Source organism: Camelus ferus, chromosome 3 (assembly GCF_009834535.1).
Source record: "Camelus ferus isolate YT-003-E chromosome 3, BCGSAC_Cfer_1.0, whole genome shotgun sequence".
In the NCBI taxonomy this organism is placed as follows: Eukaryota; Metazoa; Chordata; class Mammalia; order Artiodactyla; family Camelidae; genus Camelus; species Camelus ferus.
This window is the reverse complement of record NC_045698.1, coordinates 61,092,715-61,110,190: the sequence shown is the minus strand read 5'-3', so window position 1 is coordinate 61,110,190 and position 17,476 is coordinate 61,092,715. Positions and strand designations below refer to the sequence as shown.

The window sequence follows — 17,476 nt, the reverse complement described above, 5'->3', positions numbered from 1 at the left end:
TGCACCTGTTTACGTAAAACAATTGACACACACACTCAGAAACACATATGAAAGTGTTGCTATCACGTGAAAGACTAAACAATATCATTATGTAGAAATCGTTTTCAAAGGCAGTATTTTAGTTGCGCTATTTAACTAGTGACATTAATACTTATGAAGTGGATCCAGCTCTCACATTAGCCTCTTTATCAAGCAGATCAGCACTGGACTACAGAGAGAATTTGGAATTTTAGTCAGAAAAAGAGAGTTCAGATCTCTCCCCAACACTTACTAGTTCCTTAGGAAAGTATGTTAGGACTCTCTGGGTCTCACTCTGTATTCTCTCCCAAAGCAATGGTCCCATTTTCCAACTCTAAGTCAGTAATTTTCTAATGTATTTCTATATTATGGCCCTCTGTTCTGAGATTTAGTTCTGAGTATCCCACTTATCTCAAAGTCCCCATTGGAAGGAGATCACAAAAGAACTTCACACTCAGCATGTCTTTTTTGTAATTTTTTGGGGGCAGGGGAGGTAATTAGGTTTACTTACTCATTTATTTTTGGAGGAGGTACTGAGGATTGAACCCAGGACCTTGTATATGCTAAGCATACGCTCTACCACTTGAGCTATACCCCACCCCCAAGCTCCAGTCACCATTATTTCAGTCCAAAGCTCCACTATGTACCCATCCACTCATGCCTGAAACCTGGGTAACACCCTTGGTTCCACCTTCTGCATTCTTTATAACCCATCTCTACATCCTATAGTTCTACTTAAAAAAAAAAAACACCAATTTTGAGAAGCTGTTCACTCCCTTTGCCTCTTCTGTTACCTCCTTGGTTCACATCACCATGAATTCTTTTCCCTGAATACAACTACTAAGCTACTTAATTGGCTCCCATGTCAACTCTTTTCTGAGCTCAATTCACCACAAACAGGAAGTTCTTTCTAAAATCTAAATCTTATGTCACTCTCTGGCTTGAAAATAATTCTATGACTTCCTCAAAAAAAACACAAAACTATACTTCAGTTAAAAAAAAAGTTAAAATTTCTTACTGTGCCTAAAAAGCCCACATCACAAGCCTCACTTCCTACTACTCCCTTATTTCCAATTCCACTAGATTTCTTCTCATTTCCTCAAGTTCACCATGCCTTCTAATGTTGTACAGTTGTATAAGGATTTTCTTGCATTGATCTCCTGGGAATGTAGTGACAAATGTATGGAATTAACTCCATTTCAGAATAAAGAAGATCAGATACCAAGTCCACTCCATCCAGATGCACTGGAGAGTTGAAGGGGGCAGGGGAGAAAACGAGGTACCAACCTGGATGAACATCCAGCTAAACTGGCAAAGATACAGGTAATGTGTGACAGCAGCCACAGCCGAACAGCTCTCCTCTGTGAGTTGGGGACTTGCATATGCAGATGCCAGGAACACAATCTGTAAGAAACACATACTTTTATTTCAAATCATGTTAACTTCAATCAAAAATATTAAGAAAATAAACTATTTTCTTATAATTTATTAAATCATAGATACTGAATCTATGATTCAATGATTCAAAGGGAAAATAAGTTGGTTTATTGCCCAAACTGAGATGACTAAGTCATTCTAAAAATGGCAATTCACAGATTTTTTTGTTTCTAAGAAATAATGAATTATATGAAATTATGCTACATGCTGCTTTGGATTGTCAAGAGGAATTCTCAAAGTAAACCTTGTTTTTATCATGGGTGGACAAAAATCCTATGAAATACATTTATTTAAGTACAAAAGAGAAAATAGAGAGGAAATATCATTCCTTGTTTAAGTCAAAGCTAATAAGAGAGAAAAGAAAGAAGCAAAAGCTCTGACTTCACCATCATCTGCATCCTATTGTCAGGAAGTAACATATATAACAAAACAGACTTAAAGTTAAAAATCCAAACCCTATGGTTACCTTAATTCTTGGGTTTTCATGTCAACTGCCCTCAAGTCTTCACAACATAATTTTCACAACTGTTCAAACGTAACCTTTACAAACAACGAGACCTTTCCTGACCACATTATTTAATATTACACCCCCTTTTCTTCTTTCTTTCCCACACACATGATCCCCCTCCCTACTCTTCTATTTTTTTAAACAGCACTTATCACTTTCTAACACTCTCTGTAGTTGTTCATTTATTATGTTTCTTGGTCAAAGTTTGTCTCACCCACTAGAATGTAAGCCCTATGAAGGCAGGATTACTGAATGTTTCACTCACTGGTATATCCCAGTCACACAGCCCAAAGTCTGGCCCCCAGTAGGTACTCTCAAAGTTCCTACTGGAGGTATTCAATACACGCTTGTCGAATAAATGGATAAATAATGAAGCGAAACTCTTGTGATTTCTATCATTCTGTAATTTCTCTACGATAAAATGACTACTGTGTCAAATTTTGTACTGAAAGGTGTACTATAGCCGGCAAGAGAAAGTTTGGAGCGATAACAGTATACTGTAACCTCTCAAGGCATAAACTCCCTTTCTCTTTAGGATAGAGACCAAGTCTTCTCAACTTAACATTTTCACAGGTTACCACTCTGCCTGGAATATAGAAATGTTCAATAAATGATTGTTAAAAGAAAGAATGGTTAATTCCAGAAAGACAGAGGAGTGTGAAGAAAAAAACTAGCTGACATACGCCTCAAAAACTCTCAACTTCCAAAAAGGAAGCACAAATACCTTTAGTGCTGCTTCAATTTAAAAAAAAAATGAATAATGTACTCAAAACCAAATCAGAGCAATGCAACAAAGTGTGGTTTTTATTTTTCAAATGGAATATGCCCCTCCTCAATCTTTTTGTCCCTGAAATGTATACATTACAACTCCCTGAAAAGTTCTGCCCAACAGTGCTCCCAGGGTGGCATCGCTCTGGTGAATGTCAGCCTCTGGGTCAGGCCTTGCATGCTCCCAATATCTCTGTTTTATGGGGTAAGACTCACCTTAACCAGTCTCCTCAGTCAATTACAGAACCCAAATGCTAACTATTAAATTTGCAATAATATGTATCTTGTGCCACACTGAAGTTTAACTCTTCCCTCATGGAATTATTTACTGAGTACTTTCTGGACCAAGGATAGGAGAAAAAGAATCCTTTTTTTTTTTTTTTTTTAAAGCTATGGACAGTAAACAAGTCAGTTTACCCTTCTGGGACTAATTCCCTCATCAGTAGTAGGAAGAAGGTGGAAAAGATAAACTCTCAAGTCCCTTTCTATTCCAAAATTCCAGGATTATTTTTTAAATGAGAAGTATTCTTGACTCAACTTTCTGTTTATTTAGCCCTAGATTTGGAGTATTTGTAACACACAATTTTAAAAAAAGCAGATGCTAGAAATGTATGTCTCACTATTTCCTAACAATCTGGTACAACTGAGTTTCCTTAAAAAAAAGTCAACAAGCTTGCCTTTCCAGAACACATCACAAATAGCTTTTGTATTAGAGCTTACTTTAAAAACATGCTTAGATTTTCCTAGATTTTAGCTTCCTAACTTCTGAATTGTAACATGTTGTAAATTTAACCTTCCTAAATTCCACAAATATTCATTGAATACCTTCTCCAAAACACTACCATTGAACATGAACACACTGCTACAATAGGGACAAGGTAAGACTACTTGGAGAATCAGCAATTACAGGTCACTGAGCCTACCTAAAATTAAATTAAAGTTGAATTAAAATACAAATTAAATGATTAAAGTAAAATAAAATCTACTAGCATATTTAGCTCACATATCTTTAGGGGTAACCTAAGAAAAGATGACGTTTTACCTTTGCTTTTTTTTACTCAAACACATTGGGATGAACAGGAAAAAGGTTATTTTCACAGTCAGTTCTCTGGATACACTAAGTTGAAGACCATAAGAGGAATCAAGGAATTTTTCAATGGTTCTCAATCAGTCATGTATTGCTTCATTTAGTAATTAAGTGCTGGAGTACCTACTATCTACAAAGCATTGTGTCATCTATGTAAGAATATGATGGCAGGAAACTGTGTACCAGCAAAGTGCTACACATTTTCTCTCTGTGGTTTGTGTGTGTGTAAGCCACATATTACTGATGTGAAGTCATTATTGTTTTTATCCCAATTTCATAAATGATAAAAGAGGATCTGATAGGGGAACTAACTGGTTTAAGAGTACTGAACAAGTTTTAAAGTGGGATTCAAATCCTGGTGTTCCGACTTGTAAGGTCTGCGTTCTTTCTAGAACACCACGCTGCCGCCCACCAAGCTAAATCAAGCACGAGTCATCTCAAAATGCTGAAATTCTAGTTCACTGTTTCTCAATCTTTTTTAATCCATGGGCCACCACAGGTTCACAATGGCAAAAGAAATAATGCCCATGAAAAATATAATGCTATTCTTAATTCTATATTGATATAACACATCTTAACTAAAAGAAAAATAAATAAATTCTCCAAAGAGAGTATCTGATATATTTTGTTTTAACTTATAAAATCGTTTCTTATTCTGGTTGATTAGAGCTCTACTTTAACAGCCAAGGGAGGAAATGTAGAGAAATACCAACTTTTTCACTTTAAATAAATTGCATGCATCTCTTCTTCCTTGAGCTAAACAATAACGATTCATAAAAACTGGTTTTCCTGTAAACCTCACTTCTCAGTATTCCTTAATATATTACTCCCCACCCCGACCCCCACACTTTACTTTGGACATTCTCACTTCTCCCTCTCTGAAATGCCTCTCTCTCTACTCTCCATCTTTCTAAAAACTACTCAGTTTTTACAGGAGAAGTCAAATACTACCTGCCTACTCTGATCATGATAGACTCCTAGACTTTCCTATTTTTTAGAGTGTTTCCAGCACTTGTTATTGAGCCAAATGTCCTTTCTACTAGGAGAGTGCCTATGGGTGAAGCCAGACACACACATGACACAATAAAATGTGACAGGTGTTATAACAGGGTATGGGGTGAAATATCAGGGGAGTGCAAAGTCAAGACCCATTAGTTCTGCTTGCGGAAGTCGAAGAAATATTCAAAGAGGAAACAGAATTACGGCGGCTTGCCCTGCAAGTCCCATCTGCCCCACCTCCCCTTCCTAAGCTTATCTTCCAAAGGACCCTTCATGTTCCAAACCTGCTACTCTCACTGCATTGATTGCTCTTCCCTAAAACATGTTCCATTGTCTCTTAACTCTTTGCCTTTGTTCTTTGTCTTCCTTGTAGCTAGAATTTGTTTCCTATCTTTCTCTGTTGAAATCACGTCCATTTTTCAAGGTATGGTTGAAATGTCTATGTTATCATGAAGATACAGCTTTTTTTTTTTTCAATCATAAACAACCATTTCCTCTTCTGGATTTTAAATAGGATTTTATTAACATAAGGATTGATTTTCCTATCCAATTCTCCCAAATCTTAGATAAAAATCAGCCTTAATCTCTTGGAAAACTGTCAACTCCTTAAGGGCAACAATTTGATCATATTCTCCATTATAATTATTTTGAAACACATCTTTTACAAAGGAAAACATAGCAAGTATTCAGTATCCTGTACAGACCCTATCACAATTTTGAGCAGTGTTTTTTAAACAGCTTTAATGAAGTCTGACTGACAGACAATAAATGGCACATATTTAAAGTGTATGAGTTAATAAGTTTTGACACATACATACACCTGTGAAACCATCATCACAATCAAGATAATTAACATATACACCATCCCCAAAGGTTTCCTCATGACCTTCATAGTACCTTCCTGCACCAGCACCACTTCTCACATCCCCAGGCAACCTGTTTTCTGTCACTACCCATTAGTTTGCATTTACTAGAATTGCATGTAAGTGGAATCATATGTACTTTTTTTTCTCTAGTGTATTTCACTCAGCAAAATTATTTTGAGATTCATCCAAAATAATGTATCAATGGTTCATTCTCTTTTTATTGTTGAATAATATTCTAATTATGTATCCTTTCACTTGTTGATGGATACTTGGGTTGTTTCATGATTTTGGCTTTTATAAGTAAAGCTGCTCTGAATGTACAAGTCTTTGTATGGACATATGCTTTCATTTACCTTGAGTAAATATCTAGGAGAGGAATGGTTGGATCATATGGTAAGTGGGTACTTTATCTTTTAAAAAACTGATTATTTTCCCAAGGTGGTTGTAACATTTTACATTCTCGTCAGAAATGTATATATCTAGTTACTCCACATTTTCACTAAAACTTGTTATGGGTAGTTTTTTAAATTTTAGCCTTTCTAATAAGTATACCGTAGTTCCTTAGCGTGGTTTTAATTTGCATTTTCCTAATCAGCAATGATGTTGATCATTTTTTCAGTGTTTATTTGCAATCCATATCTCTCTTTGAAGAAATGCCCACTTAACTCTTTTGCCCACTTTTAAAATTGGTTTGAGTTTTTTAAGTTCTTTCCATATTCATGACAAAAGTATTTAATCAGATACTTGTGTGCAAATATTTTTTCCAAGTCTGTGACTTGCGTACTCATTCTCTTTAACAGTGTCTTTTGAAAAACAAGTTTTTAACATTGATGAAACCCAATTATGGACTGGGTCATACATTTTTGACCTTTTATTGATTACATTTTTGGTAACATATCTAAGGAAATTTTGCCTAATTCAAATTCACAGAAGTTTTCACTTATGTTTTTCTAGTAGTTTTATAGTTTCAGGTTTTAAAATTAGAACTTTGATTAATTTTGAGTTATTTAAAATATGATGAAAATTATGATCCAAAGCTTTTTGTTTGGCAGGTAGATAACCAATTTTTCCAGAACTGCCCATGTATAGGTCCTTCACATATTAAAAGATTAACCCCTTAGTATTTTCTATTTTGGCTGTTATTTTAATTGATATTTCATTAAAATTTAATTTCTTATTGTTCACTGCTAGTACAGAAATAAAAGTTGATTTTTGTATATTGATCTTGTATTCTGCAAACTCAGAACACACGTTTGAATGGCTCTTCAGTAGAAAACATTACATTTTCTATGTAAAGGATCATGTGATCTCTAAATAAAGGAAATTTTACCTACTTTTAAAATCAGAATAGCTTTAATTCCTTCTTCCTGCCATACTTACTGGAGATAGATAAATAGGTAGGTAGGTAGGTAGGTAGATAGATAGACAGAAATGTAGGTATACTGTATATACACAGAGGTAGTGAAAATGAGCATCCTTCTTTTACTTCTGATCTTAAGGAGAAACATTTGGTTTCTCACCATTAAGTATTTTTATGAACTAAACTATGTCCTCCTAAAATTCGTATGTTGAAGTACTAAAGTCCAGCACCTCAAAATATAACTGTATTAGAATATGATGTCATTAAAGAGGTAATTGAGTTAAAATGAGGTCTTTATGTGGGACCTAATCTGACTGGTGTCCTTATAAGAAGATAAAATTTTGGATATAGAAATGCACACATATAGAGGAAAAATCATATGAAGCCAAAGGAAGAAGATGGGTATCTATAAAGTAAGGAAAGAAAAAAATGTATTTGTTGCAGATTTAAGGATAAATCTAGCCCCTGTCATTTTATCCTGACTCGAGGTAGAATCTAGTAAGTATTCAATACCTTTTAGATCCTGTTTTTAATATTTTTTAATTAAAATTTTTCTATTATGATGGTGCTCTGTCCTAAGCTCAACTAAAAAGAACTTAAATCTAAATTATCCTTATACTTTCCTTTGTGAATTTTTATAGCTCATTTTTTTCTGATCTACTTCTCTTTTCTTGACCACAAAAAGTTTTACACTCTCTTCTTTCAAAGTTAGCTGGTAAGCTATTTTAAACATTAATTTCAGTGACAAAAACAAGATATTTTAAGTTAAAAAAAAAACCCACAAAATGCTGAGCTCTAAATTACCTCTGCTACTCATTTATGTCTGCAAAATTCCTCTCAGTAGAAAATTGTGTATAACTTTAATCTGATGCTAACGACAAAGAGATCTTTGCATGCTGCTGCTGCACTGGCCACGGTGGCATTGCCAAGTGTAACGTCATCACAAGTGTAATGACATTTTCATGACAGTAATGCATTCTGTGGTGACAGACTCCCTTTTGTTTAACTTCTTACCACCATTATCCATGCAATTTTAAAATTATTTGAAAAAACATTTAAAATTGTCTGAAGACCTATAACATAATATTAAACATAAAACACCAGAACTTAGTGATAATCTTTAATTCCTTATGCAGTAGTGTGGAAGCCAGAAACGGGAAAGTAACTCTGAGCAAAATCTATCATTTTTTTGTTCCTGCCTGACTATGCCCAAAAGAGATTGCCTGGAGCATGTTCCTATAAACACAGTACTTGAAATAAAGCCATACCTATTTTTCTTATCTTTTCTTCATTACCTTGTGATCACACAGTATGTTTACTAGTATTTTTTTTTTCTGGGTTAGTATCTTTTCCCTTGTATTTCTACCCTATCCTTTAAGAGAATGTTTACATGTCAGAAACATTCTGTCAATACCAAATCTTAATTTTCACTATTATTAAAAGCATCTTACTTAACATTATAATTTTTTCACCAATTTCACACAGCTATTCTTTTGCTACATTGGCTATAAGACTTTAAATATTCTTGGATAGCTTTCCTATGGTCTTCATGTTAAAGAATGCAAAATCTATTATGCTCACTTTTCTTCCCTCCCTTCCTTCTTCCCTCCCTTCCTTCCTTCCATCGCAAATCAATCTCAACTCCTTATATTTTATAGTTACTTCAGCTATTATATAAAACGTATGGAATCAAAGATCCTTGCTAAACTAAATATGCCTCTGAATGTCTTAGGTGTGTCAGGAAGGTGCTTTATGCAAGTTTTTGGCAACTACTGAATGTCAGAAACCAGCCTGAACAGGTTTTTTATAATTATTACATTATTATAGTTGCCATAGTGAAAACACAGTAAAAAAATCAATCAACACACCTTCAGTTTTCAAGTGGCACATTCTATACATGCCCTGTCTTCACTGTACCCTCGTCCCTACTGCTGTAAACAACACAGGGCACAGACACCCCGCTCATGCTACATGATACCGTAAGAACAGAAGTGAATCTGCAGCTATTAATCAGAAGCAGATGGAGATTCGAAGTGTTCACTTAGATTGTATATGCAGTCAGATTAAGTTATCTGTTTAAGTATATGACAAAATAAATCAGTCTATAAAATGCTAATTATCATTAAAAGATAAAAACTTCATGGCTTGTCTATACACATCTCAATTTTGGTCTCAGTTTATCTTCGGTAAAGTAGATTGCTTGCGATAATCTACCACACAGAGGTAAAGACATTTTAGAAGGCCATTCTGTGAAAGACAACAGTTATTTACAAAAAAAAAATAATCTCTTACCCTGATTTCAGATTTTTTGATGTATTTTATTGCTTTTATTTCTTCATTTTTCTTTAAAGAAATGAATCATTCATTAACACCAAGACTAGTCTTTTTGACCTGATACACAAAGAAGTACTAACTTATTTTTATCAGTAATAACAATAATAATAATTTCCATTTAATGAGTGGTTATCATGTGCCAGGTACTATGCTAAATGCCTTCCAAGATATTATTTCATCTTATTCCTAAATAATCCATGCAATTTAGATGTCACTGCCACCATTTTATAGAGGAGGACACTGAGGCTTAATGAAAGTTTAAAATAACTTGGAAAAGAAGCCCTGTTTTACATAGGATTTTACACAGTACATGGATATCTAATATATTCATTTATCATTAAAAATCAATGTCAACTTAACATTTAGTTATCTCAGTATTTGTTTAAATATACAAAGTACTTTTTAATTACTATTGATAATTATTTGATCAATCTAATGGCATAGTCAAAATTAAATGAGCATAGCAGAAACTAAACACATTTCTAAAAGCCTTTAAAGAAAGAAGCTTTTATCTTTCATCTAGATTTTTAAGGAATAAAAAATTGAATACATTTTCCACAACCATTACCATACTCCTTATGTTATTCTTTGCACCATTTGCCCTTTTAGAATTATGCAAGAAAGTTATAACAATTATTATAAAGGAAAAGCACACGTTATTTTCAGTTTATTAATTTTAATCCATATTTTACTGCAAATCAAATAGCTAAATTTCTATATACTTTTTTAAAAATTGAAATTAAAGTCTCAAAATTTCAAATCCCCCAATCATTTCACACACACACACAAAACAAAAACAAAAATAACAATAATGTACAGTGATTGAGATCATGAACTCTGAGCTAGAAATACTTAACTTTAATCTTAACTCCAATCCTTACTAGTTTTTGAACTTTGGAAAATCACCTCTTTGTGCCTCTCTTTTCTCATCTGTAAAACAGAGATGATGAGTACACTACCTACCTCATAGGACTGCTGTGAAGATCAAAGGTATTAGTAAGTGTAAATTTTATGTCAGTATCTGTCATAAAGTAAGCATGGGTAATTTGTTCAAATAGGTTTAATTATTTGCATGACACTGGACAGGATGATGAACAGCTAACGAATAAAGACTCTAGTTATTACCAGTTGGTAAATAACTTGTTAGTTATATAATAGTTATATAGTTAGTTGTATAGAAAAATTCTATATGATTAAATATATATATATTAAAAATAATATATCATATTATTTATATGTATTATATATACATATTAAAATAAATGAATAAAAATCTATAAATAAAAGTATAATAAAACTATATTTATAAAAATAGGGAATTCTATGGTACAAATGAAGTCACAGTTTCTATGAGTTTCTCAGACTTTGCTCAATTTGAATTGTGTAATAATTCTGCATAACTGTTCTTGAAGTAGAAATATCAGGATGTTTATGAACTGTCAAGAGTCATCATTATCTGAGTAGGTCAGTTAAAACAAAAACAGAACCAATAACTGAACTAAAAATAAATTAGTTCCTCCAAGAAGACCCAGTATTCCTGGAACTGTAAAACTGAGTATATGATTCCCAGGACTGTCCGAAAACACTGAGTATTATGGGCACAATGGGCAATGCCTTGACTCAAATGGGGAAGAAAGTAATCAACATTTATTGGGGTCCTAAGGTGTGGCAGGCTTTCTGTGGTTTCTGTAGACAGGTTATTTCATTTTAATCCTCACAATAGTCCTATAAGGTTATCACCCCTGTGTGATAGCTAAGGAAGCAGAAACTCAAAGGCTTTACAGCTCGCCAGTGACAGAGCTTGAACTGGGCTTATCTGACTGCTAACTTGATTCTTTTTTTGCTGTTCTCTGCTGTTTTCAGGACAACGGCTGAAGTTTAGGCAAGGATTGTCACTAGTTCTTTGAATGTGGAGAAAGAACTGAGATTTGCCATGTGGCTTTAAAGAGTATTTCTGATAATACCAGTGTTCCCATCTACTTGGTCAAAGCTGGTGACTCTCACAAGTGATTCAAACTGTTCTTTTCAATGATTACATTTTATTAAACTGCTTTTAAATTCATTATTAATATTAAAATTTATATTCTTGAACTGGAAAAATAGGTGACACAACAATTATCAACATAAAACCCAAATGCCTCTCTTTTAAAATTTTTAAAAATGAAAAATTCCTTCTATAGATAACTCACCAGCATCTAGGAAATAAAAGGCTATATACAAGAGAACAGGGCAAGTCAACATAAATAAGTCAAGATATACATAAACGATTACCCTTGTATCTAAATAGTAGCTATCTGAGGGGATATTCTGGTATTTCCTCTTATTATTATCTACATAGAGAGCTAACCTGAGTTCGTGTCCCAAAGGCGAAAATCTGATTCTTCCAAGAGGATTATATAACACTATTTGGAAGAAGACAAAGACTCACGGAAGCTGAATTGTACTTGACCATATTATACATGTGGGGTAGCTACAGATCGGCATATGGCAGCTTCAAGCATCCACAATTCTCCAAATTTCAAAGTAGCCCACCTTTCCAAACACCCTAATCTTTCTCATGTCCCCACCCTTAGGCAAAAATGAGATTGTACACAATGTACCACACTTGAATAGAATGTAGCAATTCAAATAGAAAGAGCTCGGAGAGAATAAACGGTAGCCCACAATCTGATCAGAAGGAAAAGAGCATGTCAACTGCCAAATGATGTCTGTAAAGAGTCAGCCAACTTTGAATTAAAGTGAAGATTCTCTGGAGAAGAGGCAGAAACCGAAAGAAAGGCAGAGAGAAAGCGTGGGGGTGGAGACGGCAGCAGCTGGGCAGAGGTTAGAAGTGGAGGACACTACCTTGGCAGCAGATATTAAGATTCTACCCAGTAGGCAGAGAATATCTAGCACTGAGGTGGGCTCTATGGAAGACACAGGAGCAGAAGAAATGTTTCCTAGCTGGGAAAAGTGGACCACCTAAATGCAAAGATGAGCTAATCTCTATCAAGGCTAAGTCACACACCAGATCTCCTCTCTCCTACTATTTTTATGTTTTAACTACAAACTTTATAAAGTGATTATTCTTTCTTCTGCAAAGTAGGAATAAGGATATAAAAGAAGACTGAGGCTTATTTCTGTCGATGGCAGCAAAATTAAATTATAAGCATCAACGTTTTATTCAGTTAGCCCTATCAACCGTAAGAAGAAAGAGAAATACAGATAACAGAACGTTATTTATAAATTACTTATAATTATGAAATAGAGATATATACTCAGGCATAACCTCTTTCTACAAGGCTCCACTCTAAAATTTTGGCCCTCTCCATCAAAAGTACTCCTACTACTCCAGTGTTTTGTGTCCCAGTCAATGGCTCCACCATCTATCCAGTTACTCAAGAACTTGATTCCTTTTATTTTTCATCCTGTGTAACTAATTCTCAAATCCTATTAGTTATACTTTTCAAATACCTCTCGAATATGTCAATCTCTCCCCACTTTCCATCATTATCTTTCACCTGGACTACTTCCTCTCCACAGTGAACAGTATGATGTAATTACTTTAATGTACAGCAATATATGCACCCCCCCATATATAATTTGATCCAGGAGATAAATACATTTTAAAACGAAGCATGAAACTTTAAAATCTACTCATTACTGTATTTTTTTCATTGAAGTAACAACCATAGTTATGAATAAATATACTGCCAGTTCTCCTATACTCAGGAACATTCAATTGTTAAGATACTGACAGGAAACGTTTACCAACCATCGTACAAAGCTCGTGTTTAACAGTGCATTATTCTGGAAATGGTTAATCAAACATGAGTGAAGTCATCCCTCCTTTGTCAAAGAAACTCCACATCAGAGCACCATGTACTTTACTGAGTCACTTATCAGTCAATGGAACACAATCCATTTAAAAATTAACAGGATTGGACTGGATGAAAGCTAATGTACATTATCATACCACTGTAAAATACCATAATTTTTTGGCTTTGTTCTGACATCTTTCAAAAGCATCTCAGAGACTCTAAACCAAATCCAGTCATTATGTGCACAGGCACTCTATTATGCAGAGAACCCCTAGAGTTCCCTTATAACAGGGAAAGGCAAATCCCCTCTTTTTTCTACGCTTGTGCTAGTAACCAAATCCCTCTTCTGCTAACCTGTTCTGGGACTCCGCTCTCCCATTTATTACCTCCACCATCTAAGCTCCATAATGCTTCTTACTAATTTCCTTAACTAATTTCTGGTTCACGTTCATCTTTCAGTCTTCTAAAATCTAGGTTTCATGGCTACCAAGGGCCAAACGCCAAAGACTACTTTTCAGTCCTCATCCAACTTGATGTGTTTGATATTTTATGTTAATAGTGTGTCCTCCGTCTTCACACTTGCTTGCTTCTAACACTCTTCCTTATATAACATAAAGGTTTCATTCTTCTATTACACAACTTTTTAAAAAATTTCTTTTATATATTTCTTTCTTTCTTTCTTTCTTTCTTTCTTTATATTGGTGGGGGGAGGTAGTTAGATTTATTTATTTATTTTTAGAGGAGGTACTGGGGATTGAACCTAGGACCTTTTGTATGCTAAGCTTGTGCTCTACCACTTGAGCTATACCCTCCCCCAAGATTTCATTCTTCTAAATCAGAGTCCTGGACTCAAATTTGAATTATTTCCAGCAACTAACAGTGATGTCAGGAAAGTTACTAAACCTTTTGAACTTCAGATCTATAACTTTAAAATCAAGCTAGTTATATTTATCTTGTTGGGTAGTTGTGTAGAATAAGTTATAACACATTTAGCGTTATCTCAAACTTTTCTACTCAAGTACTTCTGTGGGAGAAGAATATGCATCTCTGACTCCTCCTGGGAAGTCTGGGGCTGTATCCTTGATGGAGACTTCTTGTGTGTGAGTATGTCAGACTTAATCTTTAAATTCTGTGTGAATTTTACATGCTGCTTAGTATCATCCTGCTTATTTAACTTCATCTATATATTAATTTTATTAAGCTGTAAACTAACATTGGTAACTGATGATGCAGGAAGACAGGACAGACACATGGGTTCTCCAGCATCTGCAACACTGTCCTCCTTGCCTGGGGGAAAAATATACTTGTGACAGAATAGACTACCCAAATTTGTGGCAAGAGTAGCTGTTCTCATAACCTTCTCCATGCTGTTTCAGAACCTGCATTCTCTTCCACCTCCCTCTCTTAAATATTGGTATTTTAGGCCTTTTTAGAATACTAAAGAAAAAAAGAAAGACGAAAAATCTGTCTTTTGAAAAGAAAGAAATTCAGTTCATTGGCCACCAAAGGCCTTGTTTGTTTTGCTTAGGAATATTGGAATTGCATTTTTAAAAATAAAGGGGAAGCTTGTCCTAGTTTGAGTTGTGTCACCCCCAAATTCATGTCTACCTGGAACCTCAGAAGTTGACTTTATTTGGAAAGAGGGTCTTTGTAGATGTTATTAGCTTAGAAGAGGACATACTGGCTTAGGGTGGGCCCTAAATCCAATGACTGGTGTCCTGATAAAGAAAGTCGTGTGAAGACAAACACACTCACATATGGGGAAGAAGCCCATATGACGAGAGAGACACCCACTGGAGTAGGGCAGCTGCAAGCCAAGGAATGCCAAGGATCACCGGAAGTCACTAAGAACTATAAAGGATTCCTCCCCAGAGCCTTTAGAGGGAGCACAGTCCCGCCGACACTGTGATTTCCGGTATCTGGCCTCCAGAACTGTGGGAGTAAACTTCTCTCGTTTTACACCGCCCAGTTTGTGGTCCTTGGTACAGCAGCCCTAGGGAACGAGTACAGGTTCCACTTCGGATGGGAAGGTCATGGGAGACCCCTTGGAAAAAGGGACATCTCAGCTGTCAGCCTTAAGGACAAGAAAGAGACAGTCAGGTAGCTGAGAGAAGAGAGGTTTTGAAGGTGCCATGAGGGAGAAGATGCTGTCAGGTTCAAGAAGCTGCGTGATTTATCCAAGGTCATAAGACCAGGAAATTGAATAACTGAGTCTTGGGCCCAAGACTTCTGATTCAAAGACCAAGGGTTAAATCAAGGGTTAAAGCTTTCCTACTATGTCTAGATCTCAGAAGATCTTCAAAACAACCAAGCAACCAACCAATCCACCCATCCACCCAACCACACGTTCAATTTTCTTGGCAATTAAAAGTGAAGCATGGCTAGAGGCAGGCAGAGCAGATACTGCTGACAAAGGACATTTTTATGAGAGACAGGGGAAAGGCAAGGACAGTATTAAAGAGCTACTCTATAATCTTCCCTCCTAGCCAAAGCACCCTACAGAAGCACAAGTGAGGGCCAGCTTACTCAGCCTCTAAGTCTTGGTGATCACTTGTAGCTCCTTCTTAAAAGAAGGGGTGGAAAAGGCTTCCTGGAGGCTGCAGCTCTCTTCCATTCAAAACTCACCTATAGGCAACCATGTGAAACCTCGGTAAAAAACCCACCATGTCTCTGGCCTGATGAAAAAGCTTCAAGGCTCACCTTTTCCTCTACTAATTGTAGCTTTAGTGTCATAGGCTGAAATCAGCTTCCAAATAGGTTTTGTTTGATCTGCTTAGTGTTTTAAAAACCCAGGTATTTCACGTAATAGTTTAGATACTCAATTTTTCTTAAAAACTAAGAAGTCCATGCCTCAGGGAATGACTAGTCAGTGCTGGATAACGGCTTCCACTTAGAAAGGGCGTACATTTACCCATAACCACGGTCCCTAGAGCCTCACTTAAATAGCTTTTCTGGCCTATTGCAGGCGTTTGGGTTTGTGAGCTTGGTCTATAAAAGCTGACTTTACAGTCTTCAACCTGACCCTACTTTATCTGTACACTTAAACCTCTCACTATTAACTTGGAGAAACTCCTCACTCTTCTATAAGTGTTTCATATTTCATACTCATTTCTCCACCTCATTTCTCTTTCAGTCAAATCTACCCCTGCTCCAGGGAACAACACAAGTGTGGCACTTTCTCCGAACATACCTGGCCCACTATTTTTCCAGAACTAACTTCTTACTGTGTCTGCTACTTAGTTACCTGAATTGAATGCTGACTGGCATTGTTAGTTAACAGTCAAGTACACATATTTAAGCCAAAGATTATGTGGGGTTGTCACGAACGTTTTTGCCATCATCTTCGCACTTAACACTTAAAATACTCATGGTTAGTTTCGTAAAGTGACAAGTGAATGGTATCAATGACTAATCACCACAGAAAGGCTGGCTAGGTAATAATTCTAATTATTCACACTTTTGATTATATTAGCTAGGCTTTTGGCTTCACCCTCTTACTTCTAGACAATTCCTTACCTGATGGGTATCTAGCAAAGACTGGGGAGAATAAAGAAGGGTATGATTTTTCTTGTGAATGCTCCAACATAAGGCTTTATGAGAAGAAAGATTGAAATCAATGGCTAAAATAAGATTATTAGGTTTCCTAGGATTTTTGTGATCACAATTACCACAGAAAATTAAAAATCAATTGCATCATCATATTTTGACTTTCAAAATCATTATAAAACTAAGAGTTAATCCTGGATGGCTTCTACTAAATGAAATAAATGTAAGGTTAACTATGGGTTTTATTTCACATGCATCTGAATTTAGACTAACCCTGTTCTGCACAAGAGTCTACCCTGAAGCTGAATCCTTAAATTCCTAATGTATTTGTGTAGCTGAGAATTTGGGTTAGCCCTCAGACTGCTCTCCCAGTTCCATCTCCAACCCCTGTATTTTCAGACAGGGGACCAGGCTGGCAGTGACTCCTGGAGTGAAAACCATCTAGCAGGTTTTAAATGGTTTTGGACTGCTGCCTAGTAGTAGTAAAACCAAAATTAATGAGACAGAACTGATTTGAGAATGATGGGTTTGAAACATACCAGAAGCCCCATATCCACACTCTTGCCCACTCAATTTAACTCATTCCTGAAGGTCACTCTCATTTTAAAAGACAGCTATTTGTATTACACATTTTCACAAGACTGCTCATTTACTATCAACCAATTTCAATTCCCTTTACTTAAGAAAATCTTTTGTGACTTTAATCCTCACAAAGGATTATAAGTGATTTCCTGTCTCTGTTGATGTAGAGCA

The 17,476-nt window shown here is 35.5% G+C and overlaps 1 protein-coding gene across 1 annotated transcript in view; it reads right to left on the bottom strand.

Annotated features, from left to right (window-relative positions):
• ADGRV1 (adhesion G protein-coupled receptor V1) overlaps positions 1-17,476 on the bottom strand; it is a 471,409-nt gene that overhangs the window by 158,603 nt on the left and 295,330 nt on the right. Inside the window, exon 84 of the mRNA XM_032475997.1 lies at positions 1,306-1,422. Within this exon, the coding sequence (XP_032331888.1) occupies positions 1,306-1,422 (117 nt within the window). The remainder of the gene's footprint in view (positions 1-1,305; positions 1,423-17,476) is intronic.